The sequence below is a fragment of the Rhamphochromis sp. 'chilingali' genome (genome assembly GCF_963969265.1).
Source record: "Rhamphochromis sp. 'chilingali' genome assembly, chromosome: 7".
In the NCBI taxonomy this organism is placed as follows: domain Eukaryota; kingdom Metazoa; phylum Chordata; class Actinopteri; order Cichliformes; family Cichlidae; genus Rhamphochromis; species Rhamphochromis sp. 'chilingali'.
Window position 1 is genome coordinate 27,402,245 of NC_137934.1, and position 27,053 is coordinate 27,429,297.

At 41.1% G+C, this 27,053-nt stretch overlaps 1 protein-coding gene across 1 annotated transcript in view; it reads left to right on the forward strand.

Annotated features, from left to right (window-relative positions):
• Nucleotides 1-26,711, forward strand: part of LOC308400217 (1-phosphatidylinositol 4,5-bisphosphate phosphodiesterase gamma-1-like) — a 43,018-nt gene extending 16,307 nt beyond the window's left edge. The window contains exons 4-32 of the mRNA XM_080887773.1: nucleotides 1,507-1,554; nucleotides 2,137-2,221; nucleotides 2,370-2,450; nucleotides 4,572-4,606; nucleotides 4,953-5,025; nucleotides 5,115-5,210; nucleotides 7,100-7,218; nucleotides 7,807-7,892; nucleotides 8,051-8,171; nucleotides 8,296-8,464; nucleotides 10,531-10,650; nucleotides 10,759-10,866; nucleotides 10,961-11,145; nucleotides 11,594-11,794; nucleotides 12,201-12,320; nucleotides 12,437-12,620; nucleotides 13,890-13,967; nucleotides 15,283-15,386; nucleotides 15,467-15,563; nucleotides 15,651-15,717; nucleotides 17,099-17,265; nucleotides 19,749-19,845; nucleotides 19,932-20,156; nucleotides 21,319-21,464; nucleotides 21,923-22,037; nucleotides 22,138-22,299; nucleotides 22,432-22,520; nucleotides 23,030-23,214; nucleotides 23,342-26,711. Coding sequence (XP_080743899.1) covers nucleotides 1,507-1,554; nucleotides 2,137-2,221; nucleotides 2,370-2,450; nucleotides 4,572-4,606; nucleotides 4,953-5,025; nucleotides 5,115-5,210; nucleotides 7,100-7,218; nucleotides 7,807-7,892; nucleotides 8,051-8,171; nucleotides 8,296-8,464; nucleotides 10,531-10,650; nucleotides 10,759-10,866; nucleotides 10,961-11,145; nucleotides 11,594-11,794; nucleotides 12,201-12,320; nucleotides 12,437-12,620; nucleotides 13,890-13,967; nucleotides 15,283-15,386; nucleotides 15,467-15,563; nucleotides 15,651-15,717; nucleotides 17,099-17,265; nucleotides 19,749-19,845; nucleotides 19,932-20,156; nucleotides 21,319-21,464; nucleotides 21,923-22,037; nucleotides 22,138-22,299; nucleotides 22,432-22,520; nucleotides 23,030-23,214; nucleotides 23,342-23,402 — 3,424 coding nt within the window. The 3' untranslated portion in view covers nucleotides 23,403-26,711. The remainder of the gene's footprint in view (nucleotides 1-1,506; nucleotides 1,555-2,136; nucleotides 2,222-2,369; nucleotides 2,451-4,571; nucleotides 4,607-4,952; nucleotides 5,026-5,114; nucleotides 5,211-7,099; nucleotides 7,219-7,806; nucleotides 7,893-8,050; nucleotides 8,172-8,295; nucleotides 8,465-10,530; nucleotides 10,651-10,758; nucleotides 10,867-10,960; nucleotides 11,146-11,593; nucleotides 11,795-12,200; nucleotides 12,321-12,436; nucleotides 12,621-13,889; nucleotides 13,968-15,282; nucleotides 15,387-15,466; nucleotides 15,564-15,650; nucleotides 15,718-17,098; nucleotides 17,266-19,748; nucleotides 19,846-19,931; nucleotides 20,157-21,318; nucleotides 21,465-21,922; nucleotides 22,038-22,137; nucleotides 22,300-22,431; nucleotides 22,521-23,029; nucleotides 23,215-23,341) is intronic.
• The last annotated feature ends 342 nt before the right edge of the window (nucleotides 26,712-27,053 follow it).

Here is a 27,053-nt window from a genome sequence, read left to right on the forward strand (position 1 = left end):
CCCATCATGAGATGTTTCTTCTGTGACAACTTGGTAATGAGACACCATTTTATAAGCCATCAGTTGGGACTGAAAAAGCTGATTTTAATTTGCACTAAGTGGCAGATGCTAGATATCAGCTGGTGTCCCATGCCTTTTTGCACCTCCCTTTCTTCAATACTTATTGTCCTCGCTGTATATACGTGCGGAAATTGGGTTGTTTTTAATATGAAACATTAAACTGGACAATGCTCCCCACAACCACCAAAACGGGAGGCCAATTGGTGCCAATTAAAAGTACAAAACTGAAGTAATGGAAACAATTAAAAAAAACCTGTCTATATTTGTGATCTGGGTATATCAAAGGAGTGGTGACCTGGACAGAAACGGAATTGTGAGTCAGCAGTGAGGACAAATATTTATTTTGGGATGAAAATATTTGTTCCGGACAAATGTGCGGAGGCAGTTTTTTGGCTTATGTGGTGAAAGCAGAGGAACAGAGAGGTGTTGTATGGCAGAAAGACAGTTTTGTTGTCTACATAGTGAGCACAGTTTATGTTTGGAAGTGGTCGAAGGGAATGAAATGGATAATTTTATCTATTTATGAAGTTAAGGAGAAGAACCATTGGCTGAATACTTAAAATAGACGCAGGCATTATGACAAAAGTCAACTTCAATGTCTTTGAAAGTTTAATAGTTAAACAAAAAGGGAAACTCTGTATAACATTGGTAATGTGTGTCTTTGTGTGTTTTAACACTGGAACACTAATTAGATTAGCTTTGTAATGTTACAGTATGTTGTAAGTAGCACTAATATTGAAGACATTAAAAGTGAAACTTTTTCATCCCAAATATAAATGATGATCTTTTTAAAAGAAAGAAAAAGAAGGGTACTCTTAATGAAAGACAATAAAAATATCCTACTTGAATGACTTGGCACTATGACCGGCAATTTCAATTCCATTTTATTTATATAGCACCAAATCACAACAGCAGTTGCCTCAAGGCAATTTAGAATGTAAGGGAAAGACCCTATAATAATATAGAGAAAACATCAACAATCAGGTGCAAGCACTTGGCAATTGTGGGAAGGAAAAACTCCCTTTTAACAGGAAGAAAACTCCACCAGAACCAGGCTCAGGGAGAGTCAGCCATCTGCAGCAATCCCAAGTTGTTAGGAAATGAGCACACCATGGATAATGTTCCTTCCTCACACTAAGAATAACCAAAATCGATAACATCGACTTAATGTTTTAGTTAGTATGACCAAAAATGATGCACTGGGCACATTATCATCAGGAAATTATTTATTAGTTTTACCTAAAATAGAATGACTTCTTTTCAGAGCACAGTCTGTCAGAATACATGTTCTGCTTCTATGTTAACAGTTAAAACAAAGTCTAAAAATATTCAGTGCTTTCCTTTAACTTCAGTGTTTTAGCACAGTACCCAGAAGTGTGTATGTTAGAGTTTAATGCTTTTAAATGCTTTCTCTCTCCTATTACTTTACCCTCTCTCCCTCTGTAGGTGGCTGAGGAAACAGTTTGAAGTCATGGACAGGAGCCACGAGGGCAGGTGAGTGACATGCAGGCCTTCAGCACCCAGTTGTAAAGCCTATGACGGCTGCTCATTAGTGGGTGCCACAGCAGGTGGAATTACGGTGAAATCATATCCAGATCTCATCAGAGAGACTCTGCCAGGGACCTGCCCATACACCTCCATGCTCCGAGGCAAATATCACGCAGACTATTTTAAATCCAGGCTTCTGTTTGGGTGGAAGTAGCTCCAGGACAAACAGCCTGCCACCCCCTGATAAGGAGGAGGAAGTGATGTGATGCGATGCCGGGAGAGGGCAACTTCCTGTCTCCTGTGAAAATAGTAACAGTAGCTAGAGAGAAAGAGGAGGGAGGTGGCAGGTCTGAGACCAGTAGTGATAGCGGTCATTGAACCTAAAAGATCCCAAGAGCGCTGACCTAGATTCTTTTCCAGCTTCCTTCTGTAATCTCTTATTGATTTCTGAAGTTGCATATGTAACGGTATGGTATTTGCCACCATGTGACTCACTCTGAACAAACTAGATGATTTTTTCATGTGCTGAGTTTAGATTCACTGCACTTGAATAAGGTTTTTCTTTCTTTTCTTTTGTTCCCATCCCAGCATTACAGTAAAGGATGTGAAAGCTCTGCTGCCTCAGGTCAACTATCGAGTGCCCAACATGCGCTTTCTCAAAGACAAGCTACAGGTTAGAGTGAAACATAAGTCTGAGGATCATTTTAATGTTTTACTGCCTGCAGCTTCTTTGCCTTTTTGAATTTGCTCTCCTGCATGTTCTGACTTGACCACAGCACTGTTTGGTGTCACTGTAACTCACAACAAACCCATTTACATAGGAGGTGGAGGCCAGGAGCGACCTGTCATACCCCAACTTTGCACAGCTCTACAGAACACTGATGTTTGATGCACAGAGGAGTGTGAGTGTCAGATATAAACCTACATACATTTGCAGAGCACTGGAGGAAGTATTAAAATCGTATACTTAATAAGTAGCATCATCAGGATGGAAAAGACAATAAAGAAGGTTTTTCTTAAGTCACTATTATAAACCATATACTAAATGTTATGCAAGGAAAGTTTTACTGTCCAAGTGGTTTCAAGGGTGGGGGGTACACCTTGCCACACCAGAATGTGAAATAAGCCAGCGAGCTTGAGCTTGAGCACAGCCTACACTAATGATATGATAAGGAACTCATTATTGGAGTTTGGATTTCATTAAATCTATATGATGAGATATAGTAGGTTGTTCACCAGCTAAATTGTTTCATGTCCTCTGGAGGATTCATTTTGACATTAGGAACTGTAGGAAAAAATCTGGGTTAAGTTCAATATCAGCAACTAGCGCTATAAACTAAGCATGCTACGTCCTGCGACAATTTTCACTTTGATCAGGAATAAGCTTACTGAGGAAACTGAGACTCAGTTGCCTTTTTTAGGATGCCATTACATGTTGTTAGTGCTTCGTAGCTACAGGGTGTTATACAGCATGACCCAAAGTGGCAACTGATGAAAATCTTTCAAGAACCTTTTTTTGTTGTTGACTTAGCAAGCATAGACAGTGAAGGAAATGGAGCTGTCATGATGTCAACCATCAGTTTCTGAAGTAACTTTTGAACCCTCAAGATGAATGTTTTCGCTGTCTTCATCTTGGTTGCAATAAACTTGACATGAAAGGCAGGTCTGGCTGAAAAGCACACTCATTAGCAAATGATGCCACTAACAACTCTTTAGGCAGTTAGCTTGCTGTTTCTCACGGGTCCTCCATTTTGAAACACAGCATGACCAAAATGTACAAAATAGGCTTCATTTTTTTATTTAGTATATCCCAAAATGAGTAACTGAGCTCACAATTTACTATGGTCAACACATGAAGTTGTTTTTTTCCTAGACTTCTATGCTATGTTAAGTAGCTAGCAAAGTGTCTGTGTTAGCATGCTACGAGCACACATTGGTTTTGATACCTAAGACCAAACAGAGAAATCCTGTTCAGGATGTTTTATTCAAGAAATCATGCAGCACGATTTTAGTCGTTTTTATATTCTTCAATTTTCTAAAGCTCTGGCTGCTACAACAGCAATATAACATAATTGTTTTCAAAACATTTGTAGACAAAATTAAAGAGGTAAGGATGAGAGTGTTTGGTAGGGTTGCCAACTGTCCCGTTTTAGCCTAGACATGGCGTATAATGAGGCAAATTAGTTTGTTCCTTATTAATGTCCCTGGATGCTTGTGTCCAGTCACAACCAACACTGATGACCTATCAGGCACACCACATGTGAGGAGTAACACGTGATTCGTAAAAATAACGTTTGGTCTCCGTAGCATAATAAACTGGGTAATTGAAGCCTGTATTTACAGTATTTTTATTTGAATATTTTTTTCTTTTCTGATTATTTTTCAAAAAAATGACCATCATTTACTTTATTTTTCTTTATTGTGTTAGAAAAGGCATTGAAACTGATTACCAACATTTTACTGCATTTTTATTATAAGAATATGGACATAAAGTGCATATTAAACTTTGCCCAGCTGACTGTGCATTGTGCTTCTGGTGCACCAGTGTCCCTATTTGATAGTTAAAAAGTTGGCAACCCTATGATTGGGACATGTGCAGAGAAGCGATGGGGATATATTGGTCAAAGGATGTTAACCATTGAGCTGCCAGCAGGAAGGAAAGAAGGAGATTCCAGAGAAGATTCATGAATGTAGTGAAGGAGGGCATGCAGAGGATTGGTGTGACAGAAGAGTTTGCAAAGTATAGGGTGAGATGATCCACTGTGGCAACCCCTGAGGGTCTAGCTCAAGGAAGAAACAACAGCAATATTTTATATGTTTATACAGTATTATATTTATCTGATCTTGATTGTTGTACTTAAATATCACTTAGCTAAAAGTTTCAGTAGCTCAGAATTCCACTAAGTAAACACACCAGTGCTGTGATACTTCCTCTTCTGCTCTCATGCACGCTTTGCTCACTTTGTCCTTTACTGCTCCCTCCCACCTGTCCATCACCTGGTTCCTTCCCTTTTGTTCTTCAGATTATTGAGCAGCTGGAGCTCTCCTTCCCTCTGCGGTGAGTTCCTCCACCTTTTTGTCCTCAGTGTCTTGTCCTTCATCCTCACATCCCCTGCTATCCCACTACTCCTCCAGTTTTCCCAGTTTATCAGGGAAGTTTTGCATTTCAAATCTTTATATGATTTGTCACATTAATGAAATTTAATAATTGTTTTGGATGTCCAAAAAAGTGAAATGTTTTCTTAAAGTTATGTATGCGATGGGGCGGTGGTAATAAAATAAAGAAAGCTATCACAATGAAATTATCTATCACTAAAATTCTTGATGTTTCATGCCTGCTTTCTCATTCAATAGTACTTTCAGACATCTGCCATCTAATATCTTGTAAATCACTGTCTTTTCAGAAATGTTGACAGACCAGAGCTATGTCAAATCTCCCTCTATGACTTTCAAAAGTTTTTACAGATGGACCAGAAGGTACAGAAAAGATTGAGTGCCCATCAGCACACAGAAAAAGCTTCCCAAAACTTCTTTGCGCTTACTTTTCTTTATCCGGCTCGTCTCAGGAGTCCTGGGCGTCAGATCTTGGTCGTGTCAGGGAGTTTCTTATGGGCTACATGAGGGGGGCACCACAGCCTGAGCCGATGCTACAACTGGATGAGGTGACACACTAAATAAGCACAAAAAGTTAACCTCTCAACAATCCACCAGGTCACTGACAACCTCGCTGTACGGCTGCTTTTGTTATAGACACATACAGTGGGGCAAAAAAGTATTTAGTCAGCCACCGATTGTGCAAGTTCCCCCACTTAAAATAATGACAGAGGTCAGTAATTTGGACCAGAGGTACACTTCAACTGTGAGAGACAGAACGTGAAAAAAAAAATCCATGAATTCACATGGTAGGATTTGTAAAGAATTTATTCGTAAATCAGGGTGGAAAATAAGTATTTGGTCACCTCAAACAAGGAAAATCTCTGGCTCTCACAGACCTGTAACGTCTTCTGTAAGAAGCTTTTCTGTCCCCCACTCGTTACCTGTATGAATGGCACCTGTTTGAACTCATCATCTGTATAAAAGACACCTGTCCACAGCCTCAAACAGTCAGACTCCAAACTCCGCCATGGCCAAGACCAAGGAGCTTTCGAAGGACACCAGGAAAAGTATTGTAGACCTGCACCAGACTGGGAAGAGTGAATCTACAATAGGCAAGCAGCTTGGTGTGAAAAAATCAACTGTGGGAGCAATCATCAGAAAATGGAAGACATACAAGACCACTTATAATCTCCCTTGATCTGGGGCTCCACGCAAGATCTCATCCCGTGGGGTCAAAATGATCATGAGAACGGTGAGCAAAGATCCCAGAACCACACGGGGGGACCTGGTGAATGACCTGCAGAGAGCTGGGACCAAAGTAACAAAGGTCACCATCAGTAACACACTACAACGGCAGGGAATCAAATCCCGCAGTGCCAGACGTGTTCCGCTGCTGAAGCCAGTGCATGTCCAGGCCCGTCTGAAGTTTGCCAGAGAGCACATGGATGATACAGCAGAGGATTGGGAGAATGTCATGTGGTCAGATGAAACCAAAGTAGAACTTTTTGGTATAAACTCAACTCGTCGTGTTTGGAGGAAGAAGAATACTGAGTTGCATCCCAAGAACACCATACCTACTGTGAAGCATGGGGGTGGAAACATCATGCTATGGGGCTGTTTTTCTGCCAAGGGGACAGGACGACTGATCCGTGTTAAGGACAGAATGAATGGGGCCATGTATCGTGAGATTTTGAGCCAAAACCTTCTTCCATCAGTGAGAACTTTGAAGATGAAACGAGGCTGGGTCTTCCAACATGACAATGATCCAAAACACACCGCCCGGGCAACAAAGAAGTGGCTCCGTAAGAAGCATTTGAAAGTCCTGGAGTGGCCTAGCCAGTCTCCAGACCTCAACCCCATAGAAAATCTGTGGCGGGAGTTGAAAGTCCGTGTTGCTCGGCGACAGCCCCAAAACATCACTGCTCTCGAGAAGATCTGCATGGAGGACTGGGCCAAAATACCAGCTACTGTGTGTGCAAACCTGGTAAAGACCTATAGTAAACGTTTGACCTCTGTTATTGCCAACAAAGGTTATGTTACAAAGTATTGAGTTGTATTTTTGTTATTGACCAAATACTTATTTTCCACCCTGATTTACAAATAAATTCTTTACAAATCCTACCATGTGAATTCATGGATTTTTTTTTCACATTCTGTCTCTCACAGTTGAAGTGTACCTCTGGTGCAAATTACTGACCTCTGTCATCATTTTAGGTGGGGCAACTTGCACAATCGGTGGCTGACTAAATACTTTTTTGCCCCACTGTACGTGGTCAGTGCTGGTGTTCCAAATGACCAAAGGAAAATGGTACATTACTGAAGTGAAACCCTAACCTGAGATGAAATGCCATTGGCCTGATGGATGTTCTCGATAAACTTGAGCATACAGTCAAATCACAGTGTTTTCCTGACAATTAGATCTTTTTGCTGTTTTTTGTTTTTGTTTTTTTTTTAGTTCCTGACCTTCCTGTACTCTAAAGAGAATTCTGTGTGTGACCCTCGTCTTTCACCCGTAGTTCCTGATGACATGAAAAGGCCATTGTCTCAGTACTGGATCTCATCTTCGCACAACACGTAGGTCTCACAGGAAATCTTTCAAGTTCACAAATATTCATAATTCAATAAGAACATCTTTTAAGCTAAACACAGATGACAGTTTAAAAAGTTCAGTGATAAACTACCAACTTTATTATTATAGAGAGCATGTCATTAGAGACTGAGTTTGCAGATAGGAATTTTTATTCTGCTTGCTAATATTTTTAGGATTTTTATACATTTTTTGAATGTTTTTTCCAACGCAGAAGTGAAAGGGATATTGCTGTTCTTTGACATCTAATTATCAAAAATGTTGAGTTAAAAAAATTGGAAATTGAAAAGTCCTTCATGACAGAGATATTTCAAGAGAGATATTCAAAATCCTCGGATTTGCTGGTAACTGCTGAAAACAATACGATTCAATATTTCTGTGGAAATTTAAAGACTGGAGTCTGTTTTGTTTTTGGTTTTTTTTGCTTGCTAGTTGCGTCGAGGGGTAGTGCTGGGGGTTGTTAGTATTTATTTTTTTAAATATCATTACGGTATATTTTTACTTGCTACAGTATTAGTTATTCTATAACCACCGCTGCTATAACCAGGTTGTTTTCTACGTTCATGCTTTTTCAGGTACCTGACAGGTGACCAGTTTTCCAGTGAATCATCTCTAGAAGCCTACACTCGCTGTCTGAGGATGGGCTGCCGCTGCATTGAACGTATGCGAGATGTTTTTTAAACTCACTGGTGAACTACTCCTTCCTGCAGTTTATTACATACATAGTGCTGTTCCACAAGCTTTGGGTTAACCAATACAGGCTTCATTTCAGGGTCTAAAATCTTAACTATATGTTTGATTTTTAATTTCTAATCTAAGTGGACTGCTGGGATGGACCTGATGACCTGCCAATCATCTACCACGGCCACACATTAACTTCCAAGATCAAATTCCTGGATGTGCTGCATACCATCAAAGAACATGCCTTTGTTATATCTGAGTGAGTACATGATTGTGTTCATTTACTGAGCCGTATTGCTAAAGTAGCAGTTTTAAGTAGCGACTGAATCACCATTTTTTTCTTTAGCATTACAGCTCTTCTACCTACTGTTGTGTCTTTGCAGGTATCCTGTGATCTTATCCATCGAGGACCACTGCAGTGTGGTCCAGCAGAGGAACATGGCCACGCACTTCAAGAAAGTTTTCGGAGATCTGCTGCTCACCAAACCGGTTGACAATAACGCAGAGGAGCTTCCTTCGCCCTACCAGCTCCGCAGGAAGATCCTCATCAAAGTATATACTCAACACCTCAACACTGAAGAGATTTTTCATTTTAAATTGAAGTTAATATCACACAGTGATGTTTGTCAGGTGGTAACAATGTGTGCAGAGATGTGAGTTAATTCAGAACAATGGAGGAGGTGTAGATAATGGAAAAATAAAACTATTTTTAAAGGTTGCCTTCAAAATAGATTCAAAGCTGTATTGCTCTCAGCTCTGTATATATCTGGTCAAAAGTTTCATCATATCCTGAAAATTTACACCACATGTTCACCAGAAAGCTTGACTATTCCACAGAGTGGTAGATAGAGTAGCTGACAGTAATTACGATGCTGCCCTCAGCTCTCTGTCATCAGCCCCAAAGCACAGCGTCCCACCCTGTCTATGACCAGCCAATCCTTCCTGATTATAGGCTAGAAATGCACGCAAGCACAATTAGTCTGCCTATAGTTAAGACAAAGAGTTACTTTTGGCCATTTGAAAAACAAAAATCTCTTTGAAGTTTAAGTTAATGAAATGCCACCTACAAAAAAGGTGTTAAATGAAATGTCGAAAAATCGTTTTATATTTATACATTGGTGTGAAAAAGTGTTTTTGCACCCTTTCTGTTTTCTTATTTTGTTTTGTTGTTTGTCACACTTAAATGTTTCAGATCATCAAACAAAATGTAAATATTAGACAATGATACACAAGTAAACACAGCATGCCATTTCTAAATGAAGGTCTTTATTATTAAGGGGCAAACCTTAATAATGAACTGCATCGCCCTGTGTGAAAATGTGATTGCTGCGAAAGCTGTGGGATTCCAGTGAACCATAGTGAGAGCCATTATCCACAGATGGTGAACACATGGAATAGAGGTGAACTTTCCCAGGAGTGGCCGGCTGACCAAAATTAGCCTAAGAGCGCAGCGACGACTAGTCCAAGAGCTCACAAAAGACCCCAGAACAACATCCAAAGAGCTGCAGGACTCACTTGCCTCAGTTAAGGTCAGTGTTCACCATAAGAAAGAGACTGGGCAAAAAGCAACATAAAGGCTCTGTGGACTGATGAGACAGAAGTTAAACTTTGTGGAAGGTGTGTGCCTCATTACATCTGGCGTAAAAGTAACAGGAACATCATATTAACAGTGTGATGGTCTGGGGCAGGTCAGGACCTGGAAGACTTGCTGTGTTAAATGAACCATGAATGCTGCTGTCTGCCAAAACATCCTGAAGGAGAAAGTCCAGCCATCTGTTTGTGACCTCAAGCTGAAGCACACCTCAGGTCTGCAGCAGGACAATGAACCCAAGCCCACCAGCAAGTCCACTTCTGAATAGCTTAAGAAAAACAAAATGAAGACTTTGGAGGGGCCTGGTCGAAGTCCTGACCTGAATCTGACTGAGATGCTGTGGCATGACCTTAAAAGGGTGTTTCATGCTGGAAAACCCTCCAATGTGGATGAATTATAACAATTCTGCAAAGATGAGTGGGTCAGAATCCCTCCACAGTGCTTCACTACCAGTTATCACAAATGCTTAATTGCAGTTGTTGCTGCTAAGGGAGAAATCAGGAAGGGGACAAACACTTTTTCAAACCACTATAAAATTTATAATGCCAGGTATTTATTTCTTGTCTTGATATCACTTGCATACTCTTACCTCCACCTAGGCAAGATATATTTTTTCCCACATTTTTTTCCACACAATTTGTCATAATTTAAAAAGAGAAAAAGGTTTCTGATTATGACAAGAAACTCAAGAAAAACTGCTTTGGTAATGAGTGCGGCAAAATAATACACTGTTTTGATTTGTATGTGTAGATTTTTCTTCCCCTTGATTTTACTTAAAAATGGCTTGTATGTCATGGCATGGTGGCCAGTTCTTTGACATCATTTCAGGCCGTGTTGAAATCGTACAAATGCAAACACTGACAGTTCCATTCCCTAAATGGTGATGTCTGACAATGAGATCACTGTTTACCTTGAGCTGTCAATTAACATTTCAGATTCCACATTAATGGAAAATACACCTGGTTGAGATTTTCCTGGGACAGTAAACCTGTGGTGCTCAGCATCTTTCTTTCTTCCTCTGTCACAGCACAAGAAGCTGGTTGAAGGAACCCTGTATGAAGAGGTGACGTCAGCCAGCTACTCTGAAAACGACATCAGTAACTCCCTAAAGAACGGCATCCTTTACCTCGAAGACCCCATTGACCATGTGAGTTTGTGTAAGCTTGGCTAAGTGATTATGAAGAAAATATACTTTAACCTCTAACTCTAACTATACTGATCGTTGTGTGTCTAAAATGTGTGTATCCATTTGCAGACATGGACGCCACATTATTTTGTCTTGACCAGTAATAAGATTTACTACTCTGAGGAGACGTCTCATTATCAGACAGCTGATGAAGAGGAGGATGATGAAGGAAAGGAGGTAGAAAAGTGGCACATAGCAACACATGGCAAAACTTGGTGCTTTCGCAACCAACTTTGGTATTACTACCTCCTATGTCTTTGTAATTGGTCAGGAGTGCAACAACAATGAGCAGCACTGTGCAGAGCGCTGGTTTCATGGGAAGCTGGGTGGAGGACGTGATGGCCGACAGGTGGCTGAGAAACTCCTGCAGGAGTACTGCGAGGGCGGGGCCAAAGACGGCACCTTCCTGGTCCGGGAGAGTGAGACATTTGTTGGAGACTACACCCTCTCCTTCTGGTCCGTGTGTTTTCTGTCATAAAATAGCTGATAAATTAGTAACACAATCTGGTGCAGAGAAAGAAAAAAAAAAAACATTTGTAAAAAAAAAAATTGCCATTTCATGATCAGACATCTCAAATTTAAATTATCTCCAAACCCCATATCCAGGAATGTCAGAAAAGGTTTCTAATTATCTTGAAAGTTCATTAACAGAACAGCTTTACACACTAGACAGACTCGCTTAGGAAAGCCCAGGCTTTCCTAAAATGACTAGCGGTAACTAGGCTTAAAAAAAAACTTTAGCAAATAAGGAACCTAAATGTTTAGAAGTTGCCTACAGAAGAATAAATCATCGACAGTTCAGGGACCCACATATGATAAAACTCTGACTGAAGAAGATAGGACTAAAGAGACTAGAGAGAAGGAACTAAATCACAGTACTAATGCAATCTTATTCGCCTTCCAGGCGCTCTGGTCGGGTCCAGCACTGCAGGATACATTCACGTCAAGAGTCTGGCTCCACCCGCTTCTACCTGACTGATAACCTGGTGTTTGACAGCCTCTACCGGCTCATCTGCCACTATAGAGACACGCCGCTCCGCTGCAACGAGTTTGAGATGAGGCTGGGAAACCCTGTACCTCAGCCGAATGCACACGAAAGCCGAGAGTGAGTGACTCACATCTTAATATAATAAAGTAGAGGGTAAATGTATTGATACTTTAGTGTAAAAATACATTACAAGTTCAAGTCGTGCATTAAAAATGTCCTGTAATGTAAGCAAAATGATGCTAGAATAGAGGAAAAAATATGAATCTTTATTATTGATGCCTTTAATATTTATTGTATTTTATAGACTGCAGGTTACATAATTTTCATTACTGAATCAAATCGTCTTTGAATTATGTTAGTAATTAGTTCATTAAAACAATCATAAAATTAAAGTAACAGCTTTTGTCCTGCCAGCAATTTAAAAGGTTGAAGCCCAGGGAGCAAACTGAATTCATTGCTCAATGTACTCCACAAGTGACAGTGCAAATAACAAACTGTTAAAATGAAGTTTGTTGCTGTTCAGGTGGTACCACTCCAACCTGTCCCGTGTTCAGGCTGAACACATGCTGATGCGTGTGCCCAGAGACGGAGCTTTCCTGGTTCGAAAACGCAGTGAACACAACTCCTACGCCATCTCCTTCAGGTAGAACTTGACACACCGTAAAGGACAAAAATATGAGTTCTGGTCTCTGCTCAGTTAATTCTTAAAGCCAGCATAAAAATGTCATTTATTTTTGTCTATAACTTTTTTGTGTGTAGGGCAGAGGGTAAGATCAAACACTGCCGTATCCAGCAAGAAGGCCGTCTCTTCATGTTGGGTAGCTCGGCAGAGTTTGAGAGTCTGGTGGATCTGGTGAGCTACTATGAGAAACATCCTCTGTATCGTAAAATGAGGCTCCGCTACCCCATCAATGAAGACACTCTGGACCGGATGGGCACCACGGTTGGTCAAGACACACCTCACTTCAAAGCATAACCTTGTTGTACAGTATTGTGTAGTCTTAAGCGCCCCCTCATTTCTTTTTATTTTCTCTACAGGGAGACAAAATGTAATGAAATTTTCACTCCTTTTCAGTCCAGTCCTTGTACTGGACCATTTTCAGTGTTATGATTGTTTGTTGAGCCACTCAACACTGAATTATTCAAACATAAAAATGCATCTAACTCAAGGCACGGACCTGTGTTGTTACACATAACAGACAACTTGGCAAAGAACGAATTTTACATTTTATCGTTTTGTAACTAGCAGCCGGTCACAAAGACACATCATTTGTTTACATTTCACTGGTTGAATCACGAAAAATGCACAGTGAAAAATCAGACATATGCCAAATTACAGAAGAGCTGGACTGAAAATCAGTGGCAACCATTTTTATACACTATTGAATTTCAGCCAGTGGGGATGGGGATCTTAATAGAATTGATGGAATTATGTAGAAATGTACCATCAGATTTTGATCAGTCATGCAATAGCATCTGGAAAGCACCTGAATGGCAGCAGCTATATTTTTCAGCATAAGAATGATCCCTGATACATTACGTATGCAGTAAAAGCATAGCTGCATACAAAAACACACCAATGGAACACTGTCAGTCATGGCACCCCCAGATCCTGAGTCCCAACATTGCTGTAGTGGTGCGGGATCAGTTTGACAGAGAACAGAACAAAAGGCAGCCATGATCCAAAGAAGAGCTTTGGAATGACTTTAAAGAAGCTTTGAGAACCATTCCTGAAGAATATTTACAGAAATGACAAGAAACCTTGCCTAAAAGATCTCAGGCTATGTTGAAGAATAAAGGTGCTGATACTAAATATTGGCTTTCATGCTTGTTAAAATTGTACAAAATCAGTTCTTACATTATACTACTACTACTCATCAAGAAATGCTACACAACTAAGTGAATTTCCATTCAATATGAACATATAAAAAGCTGATTTTCAGAGTTTTAGGGTGCAACGGAGTCATTAATCTAATAATAATTTAATGTGCTTAATATTTCGTTGTTGTTTAGTCTATGTCTGACAATAGCAAACAAAAAGGCAGACCTTGTATTTCCTGTTAAACATGCACACTGTTCCAATGGTGGAATGCTTCTATTAAACATTGCCAAAGTCAAATATTGATGTTAGTGTATGTTGAATTAATTCAAAGTCAGTCAGAAGTAACAAAACAAAAACGGTGGCTGAAAACTTGATTATTTATTTTTCCAGGAGCTTGACTATGGAGCGCTGTATGAAGTTCGCACTCCTCATTTCTATGTGGAGGCTAATAAGATGCCCACAGCACGGGTGAGTGTGACTGGAAACACATGGCCTATGGCCCTTAAGTTTAATGGGTTTGTTTATTGATTATCACATATTATCATATTCTTTAGTAAATGATTAGTAGTTTTAATTGCCTCATTTTGCTACTATGGAAACACGGTCTAATAGCCTTTGGCAGCTCTCTGCAGTAGCAGCACAAGTACAAAGTACAGGAAATGTTTGTTTTCAGTCGGGTATTGGGAGTCCAATGTCCTTCTTGAGGGGCTAACAGTAAAACTACTGGCACCAAAGAAGAGAGTGGGGTTTGTGCTTTTAGAATAATTAAAGGAACCAAAAAGAGAGACTGTTTATTTAAAAAGAGAAGCTGTGACTGAAAGAAACAAACGAAGAAAGAACAGAAGGAAAGAACCAGCTGTGTTTTTAAGAGACAGTTTAAAAAAAAATGTGATTAACTTTGGCGCCATCAAGCGGCTGCATCTAAAGCACAATGTGGCTGTTATGTCCCCACTTAAAAGCTAGGCGATGAGGGTGGGGGACAGTAACAGTTAGATCCAGGTGGAATGAAAAGAACGCCAGGCAGAGGTATTTAATATAAAATAGATCTTTATTGTAGGCAAACACCTCAATAATCATATAAATGGCAACAACAAAAGGAGACAGCACCGCTGCTTTAATGAGAAATCAGGGAGGTCAACCCAAAGTGGTAATGACCACTTCAACAAAGAAAGCAACAATAAGGCTTCAACAGAAAGAGACAGCAATGCTGCTAGCAAACAATATCCAGGCAGGCCACACAAACTAATGAAGGCTGCCGTCACTCATGTGCAATCACTGCTCAGTTAAGCACTACTCACAAAGAGCCACACACCAGAAGGCTGTTCCACACCTAAGCCAGTAGCACACTCTGACCAGCACAGCAGAAATCCACCCAAAACCTCTCCCTCCTCCTCCACACTGCTCTTCTCCAGCTTATATCACCCCTGAGGGTAATTGGTTGTAACGAGAGCAGATGAGCAGCAGGTGTGACCTAAAGGAGAAGGCAGGGGCAGAGAGAGACAAGGGGAGGGGCCAGAACGAAGGAGGAGGAGAGGGAGAAGAAAACACCACGCCCACACAAGGGCAGTATCAGGAGGCCCAGCTAGGGCCGTAACAGTGGCATAAATGCTGCAATGAACTCAGTGAAAGCAACACATGTGATGCTTCTTATCACTTTAATTCACGTTTCAAACCTCCACAGCATTAGTTATGTCTCAAAGTGCGTTCTCATTTCTCTAAAATTGTGTTTTCTTAATTGCATCAGAGTTTGTGAATTGGTCCTGTTTCTCCCTGCATGTTTTAGTGTACGGTCAAAGCTCTGTATGACTATCGAGCTCAGAGAGAAGACGAGCTATGTTTCCCCAAACAAGCGCTCATCCTGAATGTGGATAAGCAGGAGGGCGGCTGGTGAGTGACGCTCAGGTGCACATGTACCTTCTTCTGTTTTCTGCATACCTTCTTGCTGTTGATATGCGACCTGCCTTTAGGTGGAGAGGTGACTATGGAGGAAAGAAGCAGCTGTGGTTCCCTGCAAACTATGTAGAGGAGGTCCCTAGTTCCCCCACTAGAGAGATGGATGAAGCAGTGAGCTCTGATTCACTCACTACTTTCAAATGAGCTTCCAGCTTTCACTGTGTATTATTCTGACAAATATTTATTCTTTTGTGTCAGTCCACAGAGAACAGTCCTCTGGGAACTTTCCTCAAAGGCTTCATAGATGTACCAACCTGCCACCTGGGTTAGTGGATAAACGTTCTTATGTGTTATAGTTTTATCAGGTATATTAAATAATTACTGCAGGAAGGGACTAGTTCCTGCTCAAAATGATGTTGAAATTTAACCTTGATCAAAAAGATCAGTCCACAACTAGGATCATTGACTATTTTAGAAATCGAGGATTTGGTCTTTTAAAACGAGCTGCTCTCTGGTTTGTATTTTAGACAATGCAATGTTTTTAATAGTTTAACTGCATACATGTGTTTACCAGAACAATTTATTGTTTTACATGTCATATTAAAAAATATTATTTTAAAGAAAACAATTTCTTACATGCAAAAGAAAAGAAATAAGTAAAGTAGTGTCAAATAAGATAAGGTGTACATGCAACCTAAATAAGGTATATAAAAAAATAAGCCTTTATCTTCTTGGAATGCTTTCCAACATTATTACGAGGCAAAAAAGGACTCTGACAGTATTGTATCTCCTGAGTGAGGTAATTGTGGGTTTTTATGTGAAATACATACATCTTGTACACTCCAAGCCCTTATTTAAAGCTGGATAGCTGCTGTCAACCTTAAGCTACCAAATTGAAACATGGTTTCAGACTAAGTTAACAGTTGATCTGAATCAGTGTTTTTGTTGAAAAATTGGGCGTCACTTTTTATTCATACACATGATACATTTCTACTGCAGGTGTATTTTTAGTCACAAATGTGGGTGAAGCGGTTGCACTTACATGGTGACAACTGGGCTCTACAGAGTTATATTAGTATTGAAGTATTAAAGTAAAAACAGCATAACAGATTTTGTTAATGCTGTTTTTAGATTGCTCTGTGGAAGTCCTGTTCTCACTCCTTGCAGGCTTGCCCCTGCTGTGACTTCCACGTCTCAACTTTCTCAACTTTAAGACTTCATCATCGTCACCAACATGAATTTCAAGTTCAAGATTTCTGTGTTTTGACACAGAATGAAAGAGACTTGTCGTGCATCACAGAGGCCACAAAACAGAGCAGTCTAAAAAAAAAACCCATCACTGGTAGCGAGGCAGAAATGCAAAAGATGATGAACTTGAAGGTGAGATTGGCCTAAATTAAATTAGTCAGGGTTTTAGATTTGCGTGGATTCATTAGTGGAAAGTAAAGCTCTGGGCTCTTACCTAGGCATAATACTGCTTTGCACATGTAGATGATACTGGGCTCAAAATTCAAAACCAGGAAGTCCAGCCAGTTGTTTTAGGACTGAAGAAGCCTCTTGGATGATCAGTAAAATGTTTTCATAAACCAGCTCTCAAGACTATCATGACCTAGATGAATGAGAAACTACACAGGCACATTTATCCAATTCTAACTTCTTCCCTCCCTTTTTTCTCATTCCACTTGTACCTCCTTTAATCTCTGCAGTGGTGCATAAAGACGGAAAGAATTCCCGGGCCTTTGTGTTCACTATCCACTCCCAACACCTCTCTTCTCATCCGGTCCAGACTCTGGACGTAGCAGCTGACAGTCTGGAAGATCTCACCGGCTGGGTCAGCAAGATCAGAGAGGCTGCACAGAATGCTGATGCACGAGTGAGTGCAACTCCGCACACATACACAGATGAGTGCAAACACATCTGTTAGAGTTTTTGCTACTTGAATAATTAGACCGCAGGTCGTCAGGACTTCACTTAAGGACTTTCCTTGCTTACATGAAAACGTGACAGAGCCTCGATTACACTTCGCATCACAACTAAATTTTGTAAATAGCAATATTTATGACTATGTATATGATATATGTGGCTTTTCTAGAACAATTAAGTATGAATATTTTTCAGATGTTTGTGTAAAATGATTTGTTTTATCTTTATGCTCGATTGGACTGGATGTTTGCTGTGTTTGTCAAACTGACTTATGGTTACTCTTTTGATCATAAAGCAGGAAACTACATATAAAAAATTTAGAGATTAGGAAATGTTTTCATCTCTAAGCGGAGTCTGCATTTATGGGTCCGAGCCTGTGGTGAGCTTAGCAGTTTTGTCTTGCTGAATATCTAATTTTGGGGGTGACAAACTGAGAGATTAATGGGTTGGTGAGTTATATCTGTGCTATGAAGGGGGCTCTCTCTTCACCTGGTCAAAGCACTTTAGTCACTTGCCGAGGACATCATCTGCTCCTGACAATGTTGTATTCAGATTTCACTTTAAAATTGTCTACATGCACCACGTTTTCATGTCTTCTTTAATACACTACAGCAGGGGTGAGGGAACTCCAGGCCTCGAGGGCAGGTTTTAGATCTCACCCTGGGTCAACACATCTGAATCAAATGATTAGTTCATTAACAGGTCTCTTGAGAACTTCAAGACATGTTGAGGAGGTCATTTAGCCATTTAAATCAGCTGTGATGGATCAAGGACACATCTAAAACCTGCAGTTCCCTACCCCTACGTTATGGTGTAGTGTAAAACTTGAACACGCTCTCAGTCTTGCAGAAGTCCACTTTACTGTTAGTGTGAACACTGAGGTTCTTGTAACCCTCTGCTGTCTCCAAACAGAGCTTGGGAATGGAAATAGGGATCACTGGTGTTGTTGTCCTCCTCATGCCCACAACCAGTTCCTAGGTCGTTACCTCATTAAGCTGCAGATGGTTGTGCTTTGCTGCATTCTTCCTCATCACCAGCCTAAAGTCTGTGGTGTTTGGGGTGAAGAGAAAGGGAGACGGGATAGGAGATATGTTTCCTGTGTTTTGTGATCAGCAACACACAAGTCTGTGAGAAACACAAAAACACTGTGGGAATCACTTTGTTGACTCTTGCATGCTAACTCCCCACTTCTTCGACTCCACTGCTGTTGGCTGGCCTTAAACCAGTGATGGTCTTCAGACCTCCCTCATGTTGTTTTGCTGAGATTTCCACTCCAGCTCCCTCCTGTATTTGTCCTTGGCCTCCCTGACTTATGCCTTCAGTTCATTTTGAACTTCTCTCACTGCCTCCCTGTTAGCAGACCTCAAAGCTCTCTTTTTCCTGTTGAGCAGTGCTTTGATGTCCTTTGTTACCCATGGCTTGTTGTTTGGATAACACTTCACACTCTCTGTTGCAATTGTGGAGTCGGTGTACAAATTTATGTAGTCTGTGGTTAATTCTGTGAGCCCATCGATATCCTCCCACAGAGTGCTTGGCAATTAGTCACCTCAAAACAGCCCTGGAGAGCCACAAAAGCATCCACTGATTATTTCCCCACCGTCCTTGTGGTCACAGGCTATCTCTTGACTAAAGGGGCATTGCACAGAGTGATGTGAACCAGGCTGTGATCCAAACGACTAAGCGTGTGGGGGGGAGGATCAGGTTTGGAGCAGATCTATTGTCCTGTCATTTTTGGTGGGGCAGCTAGCCTGCTGGGTGAAGGTGGTTATTGCGGTGTCAAAGGTGTTGTGGTTAAATTCTCAAGCGATAGCAATAAATGCACTTGGATTTTGTCTCTGTAACCGGGTCTGGGCATTTAGGTTCAACATGGCAGTGGAGAAAGCAATCCCCTCAAGATGCTTGGATCTGTTTCCTAGTCCACTGTTTACATCACAGAATGATACATGGGGAACTTAGTTGGAAGTTGCTGTCAGTTTAAGTTGATATAAGAGTTGTAGGTCATAGGTGGGTACATTCCAAATGGGATTCCTAGAAGCTGCTGAAGCATGTTTTTGAATCAAACTGCTACACCACCAGCAGTAATCTCAGCTAGAGTAGAGAGTGTGAATGTATAAAGTTTTCTACGGGACAACCTTGTCAAATAGTGAAACTCCAAACTTGACAGTTTCCTCATACTCATATGTCAGATACATGCTGTTATAATGTCAGTTGTTTATAGAAAATATAGTTAATGTTGTCAGAAGATGATGCCATGTTCAAGATTCAAGATTCTTTATTTGTCACATGCATAGTCTGAGCGGAGCGGTCAGGAATGTTGCTCCTTGTTGTCCATGTTGTTGTTTTCATGGTGTGAAAACCGTTTGCAGAAAAAAATGTGACATATGTTTAAGAAATGTTCATATTTGTATGGTTGTCTCATCTCCATGGTAACAGATGCAGGAGGAGAAACAGATGGAGAGGAGGAAGAAGATTGCAGTGGAGCTGTCTGACCTCGTGGTCTACTGCAGACCAGTGCCCTTCAATGAGGACAGTAAGGACCATACCATTTCATTTCTTTTACCATTATAAACTGTTGCTGTATGCAATCTCATGTCTCACTTCCTGTTTCATTTGCAGAGATTGGGACGGAGCGAGCATGTTACCGGGATATGTCCTCCTTCCCGGAGACAAAGGCAGAAAAGTTTGCGACCCGTGGCCGAGGGAAACGCTTTCTGCAGTACAACCGTCGTCAGCTTTCCAGGATTTATCCCAGAGGACAGAGGCTGGACTCCTCCAACTATGACCCTCTACCTATGTGGCTCTGCGGCTCACAGCTGGTTGCACTCAATTTCCAGACCCCAGGTTAGTGTGTGGATGCATTACTGTAGAGAGCCTTTCTATCCACACAGTGAGTCCAAGACAGCATGGGTTGATGGCAAGTTGTAAGATTTTCCTCATCTCAGACACTAATTCATGTCTGTTCTCAGAGAAATTTATCCATCCATCTTTTTCCACTTATCTGGGGCTGGGTTGTGGGGGCAGCAGCCTAAGTAGAGAAGCCCAGACCTCCCTCTCTTTGGCTACCTCCTCCAGCTTGTGTGGGAGAACACCAAGGTGTTCCGAGGCCAGCCGAGAGATATAATCTCTCCAGCGTGTTCTGGGTCTGTCCCGTAGCCTCCTCCCATTGGAGGAGTGAGGAGGAGCAAGAGGCCGGGCAGACCCACCTCACCCGGGAGACACTTAGGAGGCATCCGTGACAGATGCCCGAACCACCTCAACTGGCTCCTTTCGATGTGGGGGAGCAGTTGCTCTACTCTGAGCCCCTCCTGGAGGGCTGTACTTCTCACCCTATCTCTAAGAGAGAGGCCAGCCACTCTTCGGAGGAAGCTCATTTCCACCGTTTTTATCCACAGTCTTGTTCTTTTGGTCACTACCCACAGCTTGTGACCATAGGTGAGGGTGGAGACGTAAAACAACTGGTAAATCGAGAGCTTCACTTTTATACTCAGATCTCTCTTCACCACGACAGACCGTAACAGCATCCACATCACTGCAGTCACAGCACCAATCTGTCTGTGGATCTCCCGCTCCCTTCTACCATCACTGGTGACCTGTCACCCTGGATACTTAAACTCCTCGACTCAGGGTAGGAACTCGTCCCTGACCTGGAGTGGACACACACCTTTTCCAGCTGAGTACCATGGCCTCAGATTTGGAGGTGCAGACTCTTGTTCCCACTGCTTTACACTCGGCTGATGCTTGCCCTCAGGCACGCTCCCCGGGCCTGGCTCCTGAGCAAGTTATCGCTAACAAATTCCTAACAAATTTGACTCAAGCAGTGGCCACCAGGGGGAGACATTGATACAGTGTAACATCTGGCTTACTTTAACAGAAAAGCTCCTATTTGCCTCTAAGAACAACAGGCCGCAGTCTGTCCACATACTCAACCTGTGATGGATCAGTAATCAATTAGTGATGCTAAATACAATTTTACACTCATTCTTTAAAACCTGTCTGTTTGTAGATAAACCCATGCAGCTGAACCAAGCTTTGTTCATGCTTGGAGGTGGGAGTGGCTATGTTCCCCAGCCTGACATCATGAGGGATGACATGTTTGACCCTTTCGACAAGGACACATTGCACGTGGAGCCAATCACCATCCAATTACAGGTCAGATTAAATAAGCAGGATAGAGGGAGTTTGATTGTACAGCTAAGTCAATCCTAAGAGAAAGCAAAGGAGCAGTTCACATTGTCCAGGCATGCTCCCTTTCTAGGTGAGAACAAGCTTAAAACTACACTTTTATTGTTCTTTGAACCATAATGAAAGTTAATGGAAGAAACTGACCATAGCTAGAGTTAGAAAGGCCACAAAGTCACACTCAGCCACCGTTTTGGCAGATCAGTTCATACAGAAGGTGGTATTTTTGCTCCCCCCTTTTTTCAAAGCGGAGTGAAAAAAATATCATATGAAGTCAGTTGTCTGACAATATGATCATGAGCCAATTTCAGCTGATTTCTAAAAAATACAGACAGAATATTAAAGTGGGCCAGGAGCACTTATAGACAAAGTAAAATCGAAGTGTCCAATTTTCCCACTGTCTTGCTTATTCTTGCTCTGTTTCCCAGGTGCTGGGAGCTCGCCATCTGCCTAAGAATGGTCGGAGCATTGTCTGTCCTTTTGTAGAGTTGGAAATCTGTGGAGCCGACTATGACAGCTACAAGTGCAAGACAGATGTTGTAGGTAAGACAGCTGCTGCATAGCAGCAATGAAAATGCAACATTTCAGCAGTTTATGTGCACTCACTGCAGTGTTAACCCTCTGCTTTTCTCCACCCTCCTAGCTGATAATGGTCTGAATCCTGTGTGGGTGCAGAAGCAGTTTGTGTTTGATATCCACAACCCCACCTTCGCCTTTCTGCGCTTCACTGTCTACGAGGAGGACATGTTCAGCGATCCCAACTTCCTGGCACAGGCAACCTACCCAGTCCGTCTGCTCAAAACAGGTGAGTGCGCAAATGTCTCCAGAATACAAACTTATGAGTTATTTATTTTTGTATTTTTTAGATTGCAATGTTTCTGGAAATATTTCCTAATCTTAATTTACATTGAATTGGTTTAATTTTCTGTTTTACCAGGCTACAGGAGTGTACCTCTAAAGAACAGCTACAGTGAGGAGCTCGAGCTAGCGTCCCTTCTGGTTCACATAGAAATCGTCAATGCTAAGGTTTGGGCTACTTTATCTCTGCAACAAACAGGACATCTGAATAATAGTACTCTGCAGGCATGAGGCAAGATTTTTGGTTTCCATTTGTAGTTCAAAGATCTGTTGATGTGGAATCTACACACAGAACCCCTGACTTTCACCGCTGTGAGATACATAGCCACAAATAACATGGTATCAGCAAATAAAGTTCACTAAGCACAGTCATATTTGATGATTTCTGGATTTCCAGTTAGCAGCACTGCTGTTAGTTGAAGCTGAACACCACCATCTGAACGTGAAAATTCCAGCGTGAAATAACCTTTTTGAACACGTCTTCATCATTATTTCCACAAAACAAATATCACACAGCCTCTTTTTTCAACTAGGCACTAAAAGTCACAAATTCATGAATTGTTAAAAATGTTCAAAATTTATGATTCATTACAAATCCACATTTATCAAATCCCACTGTTAAGTATTACATTCTGAAATAAAGCTGTTGTATTCTCTATCCACCTTGTGGCTACAAGGAGGAAGACGATGAGAACTTGTACACATCCATCCAGCGGTTGCGAGATCGAACCTGCGAGCTGTCCAACCAGGTTTCTCTCCTGGAGAGGTCAGGCTCCGCAGACCTGAGCTATCAGCAAAGTCTGGAGGAGCTCCGAGCCGCTCAGGACCAGCTGAGTGAGCTGGTGGAGGCTCGCAACCGCAGGTTAGTCCCTTAGCAGTGGCTCCTGCAAGCTTTAATTTAACATCTCCAAATTACATCTGTATCTGCTACATCTGCTATCTGTCTGTCTTCCACTAATCTGTCACTGTTTTTCTTGCTGCTCTTTCAGGCTGATGGAGAAGAAGAGAAGGGAGAAGCTGAGACAACAGGTGATAGCAAAGCGCAGCTAATCCTCCCGTCCACCCGAGAGCGCTAAACTCCAACACAAACTGTGCCTCATAGGTTGTGTGGTGACAGCCTGAATAGAACAGGGCTCGGTTCCAGGAAGTATATTCAATAAACTGTTAGTCTGATAAACTCTTAGTTGATTAACTCTGATATCAGAAGCTCAAGGTTTTCAGTTTCAGAACTGCTCATAAGTGTTTTCTTTCTCTACTCACTTGCATGAGTAGAGAAAGGAAACACTCATCACTGAAGATCAGATACCACAATGCAACAGGGGAATATAGTGCAGAGTCTCAATTTTAATCAAATGAATGGAGGAATGTGAACATGTGCCAGTGCTGACTATGACATTTATCGGGGGGGGGGGACTCATTTTAATTTGCTTGGACCAGTCTGTTATCATTACAGACCTTACAAACTTTTATATGAAATTTAAAATTTTCTATCGTGTTCACAGTCCTTTACATGAGATGTGCATCCAAAACGGACCAAAAACGCATGAACTGGGAAATTACTGAAGCCGAATTCAATCCAGGCCCGATCCAGTATGAATCTGTGATTCTTGTCCATTTTTAATCTTTTCTGTTGTGCAAGTGGACTCCAACCTGAACATAGTTTTTGATCCATTGTGGAGCCTATCATAGGCTACCTGTGGGCAAATCTGGGTCTGAGTTGATCCAATGAGAAAGATTCAGGTGATTTTTTTAGTCGAAAACATCAGATTCAAATTCTGATTTTCAGACTCTCTACCATTCAGCCTGATGTTTGACTTTAATTTAATGAGTTAATGACTGAATATCAATCTGTGAACACATTTCAACATGAAATCTACAGAACACACCGCATTTTGCCTAAAAAGCCAATTTAAAATACATTTTTAGACTCTTAATGCCCTTTCAGCCTAATCTTCATTCAAATATTCATCTCCAACATCTGTGACTGATAGTATGACCGATAGCAACACGGGAAATGAAGTTCATTGACCAGTGTGTTGTCTGTCTAACGCTTCATACAGATCAATTTAACATAAACAGTAATTGCTACAGTGCTCTAAACTTGTTGATAGGCTGACAGTTACACAGCTGTCCACAGGGTCACAGAAGAGATGGATCTGAGTGAGGGTAAAAGCACTCAAATCTAAAAACAGCTAACTGAGGTCTAACTGGGATTTGTGTTTTTCTAAAAATGTAAATTTCCTTAAATGAATTACCTGTGCTATGCACTTTCATAGTGAATGAGGAGCTGAATCAGAGTATCAGTCAGCTGATTCAGCAGCAGCAGGACATTGAGTGGGTTTAGTTCTGTTTACCCAGTGACTGAGTTTAAGTTAACTCGCTTTCTGGAACAGAAAACCTGGCGTTTTCCTCATCTCACGGTTAACAAAGAGTTGTTAGATAAACCTGCTTCCTGGAGTAGACTCTAGCAGGCTTTCTACAGCAGCCACATGCAATCCATTTAGAAGTGAAGAAAACATGTTCTTTGACGAGAAAATATCATATAGTATAGCAACGTTCTGTGCTGAGGGCAGAATGAAAAAAGTAAACACAAACATAAGTATCTCATGGACTGAAAAGACATAAAACTAAGCTATAAAAACAATCGTGGACTAAAGGCTGAAACATATTAATTGCAAACTGGTTTTTCTGTGACAGATTTCATGAAAAGTAGATCGCATAACAAAACTACAACGTGTTTCTAATACTTTTGGCAATAGTGTCCAATGAAATGGAATCTGGGGAAGTTTAAACCATTGGTGAGAAAAAGAAAGTGTTTGAAAATGAAATATTTATGAAAACAGACATTATTCATTATTTTGATGGACCTGGAAGTTATTTAAAAAGGAAAAACAATCAGTACAATAACAAATAATGAAATTATTCTTTAATTATTATTTGCCATTATTATAAAGAGTCATTGTGGGAATCAGCAGTAAATACAGCTAGCACTTTTTCAAATGCAAACACAATATAAATTTCCATTTGACATTTTCAGATGAATGCTGTACAATTTAAACAATAATTTACCTACAAAGCTCCCCCTGAAATTTGCACTTACTTTGTTTCAGGCTTTACCAAGAAAAACAGGATAAAAAGGGAGACGAAAACTCAGGTTACACAAATGTGGGGAATGAAAAATTAAACTGTTCGTAATGGATGGAAAAAGGGGTTAGAGGGCACTTGTAGCAAAAAGGAAGTATCCTGTATGTGCCTTTGTTCTGGAGTGTAATTACTCTTGTATTTAAGAAAGAACAGGAGCTCTCTTTACAACTGGAATAATTTCCCTTTTAGGGAAAACGATCTACAGTCTAGAGGAACATGCTCATTTGGTTTTTGACCACTACCCATGAAATAGGGTTTAAAGGGATCTAAAGATGCAAGTCTGTTCCTCCTAATCAAGACCAAGTCCTCGGTTGATCACTTGAACTCTGCCTCCAGGTGGTGGGGGCTTCTGTCATAGACTTTCTTGTTCTGCCGGGGAGAGCACAAATTCTCACCAAACCACGTAGAGAAGTTTTTTTTCAATATTTCTTCAAAGGGCTCTAAATTTATCTATACTACCTTCAGAGAAGTGTGAGAACAGTGAGTGGGGGAGGAGACGAGAACGCTCCCCTGGGTGTCTGCATAGGGGCTCAGATGTGTTCGCCTCTACAGGGAAACACCCACAAATAAAGGGCTATCACTAAAAAAAAAAAAAAACCAAGCAAAGAAAAAAACAACAACAAAAAAAACCTAGTAAAGCATTCTTTTTACCTGCCAGCTCTGATTTCATGCCTTGTTTCTAAACCATCGATCAAGATCAGTTTCCATCATCTGACTTTAATCAACAGATGTGGTCCAACTGGTCCTGAATTTGCCAAAAGCAGCTTTGATTGGACCCTCTGCATGACTTTATATTTAACCACCCACCCCTGTAGCTACTTCATCTCCTCCCCTGTCTGATTTCTCATTGTATATAACTTCTTTTATTTATCAGACAGCTGTAGATCCTGTTTTAATAGATAAAAGAACGTGCTACAAGGATGCTAGCGGACTTCAGATTGAAGATACTATAACTTTATGTAGAAATTATTATTGTGTACCTGGAGCTCCCTTTAACTGTCCCCGTAGACACAAACCTATCTTTCTCCCTACACTGCAGTTGCACTGGGTAGGGACTTCTATGCAAAGGTCATCGTTTTGGCCTATAGCCATTGTGTATTAGGCGGTTGACACAAGTTGTGTTTTTCTCTCTGCACCTATGCTAACTGTCCAGTATTATTATTCTGCATTGCAAATCATGTGCAAGTTTCCATTTAATAAAGCTCTTTCATGTAATCGGCAGAGTGTCTTTTCATTTTAAAACAAAAATCCAGAAAAAGGAGTGATCACATTTTTATTGATATATATTTTTTTTTCTTCTTTTTTTTTCTTCTAATGATTAAAAAAAATTGCATCCAAACAAATTCTGTCCCCTAACGTGCGGCAACCAGCCGCTCTCCACCTAGCTCCCTCCTCAGGTATGGCTCCAGGGTGGGGCCCTGGTTAACCGTCTCAGGTAATTTCACCCCGTGGCAGGAAAGGGACCGTCTAGTCCAGGGCTGCCCAATCCCAGTCCTCAAGAGCTACTATCCTGCAGCTTTTAGATGCATCCCTACTCCAACACAGCTGAATCAAATG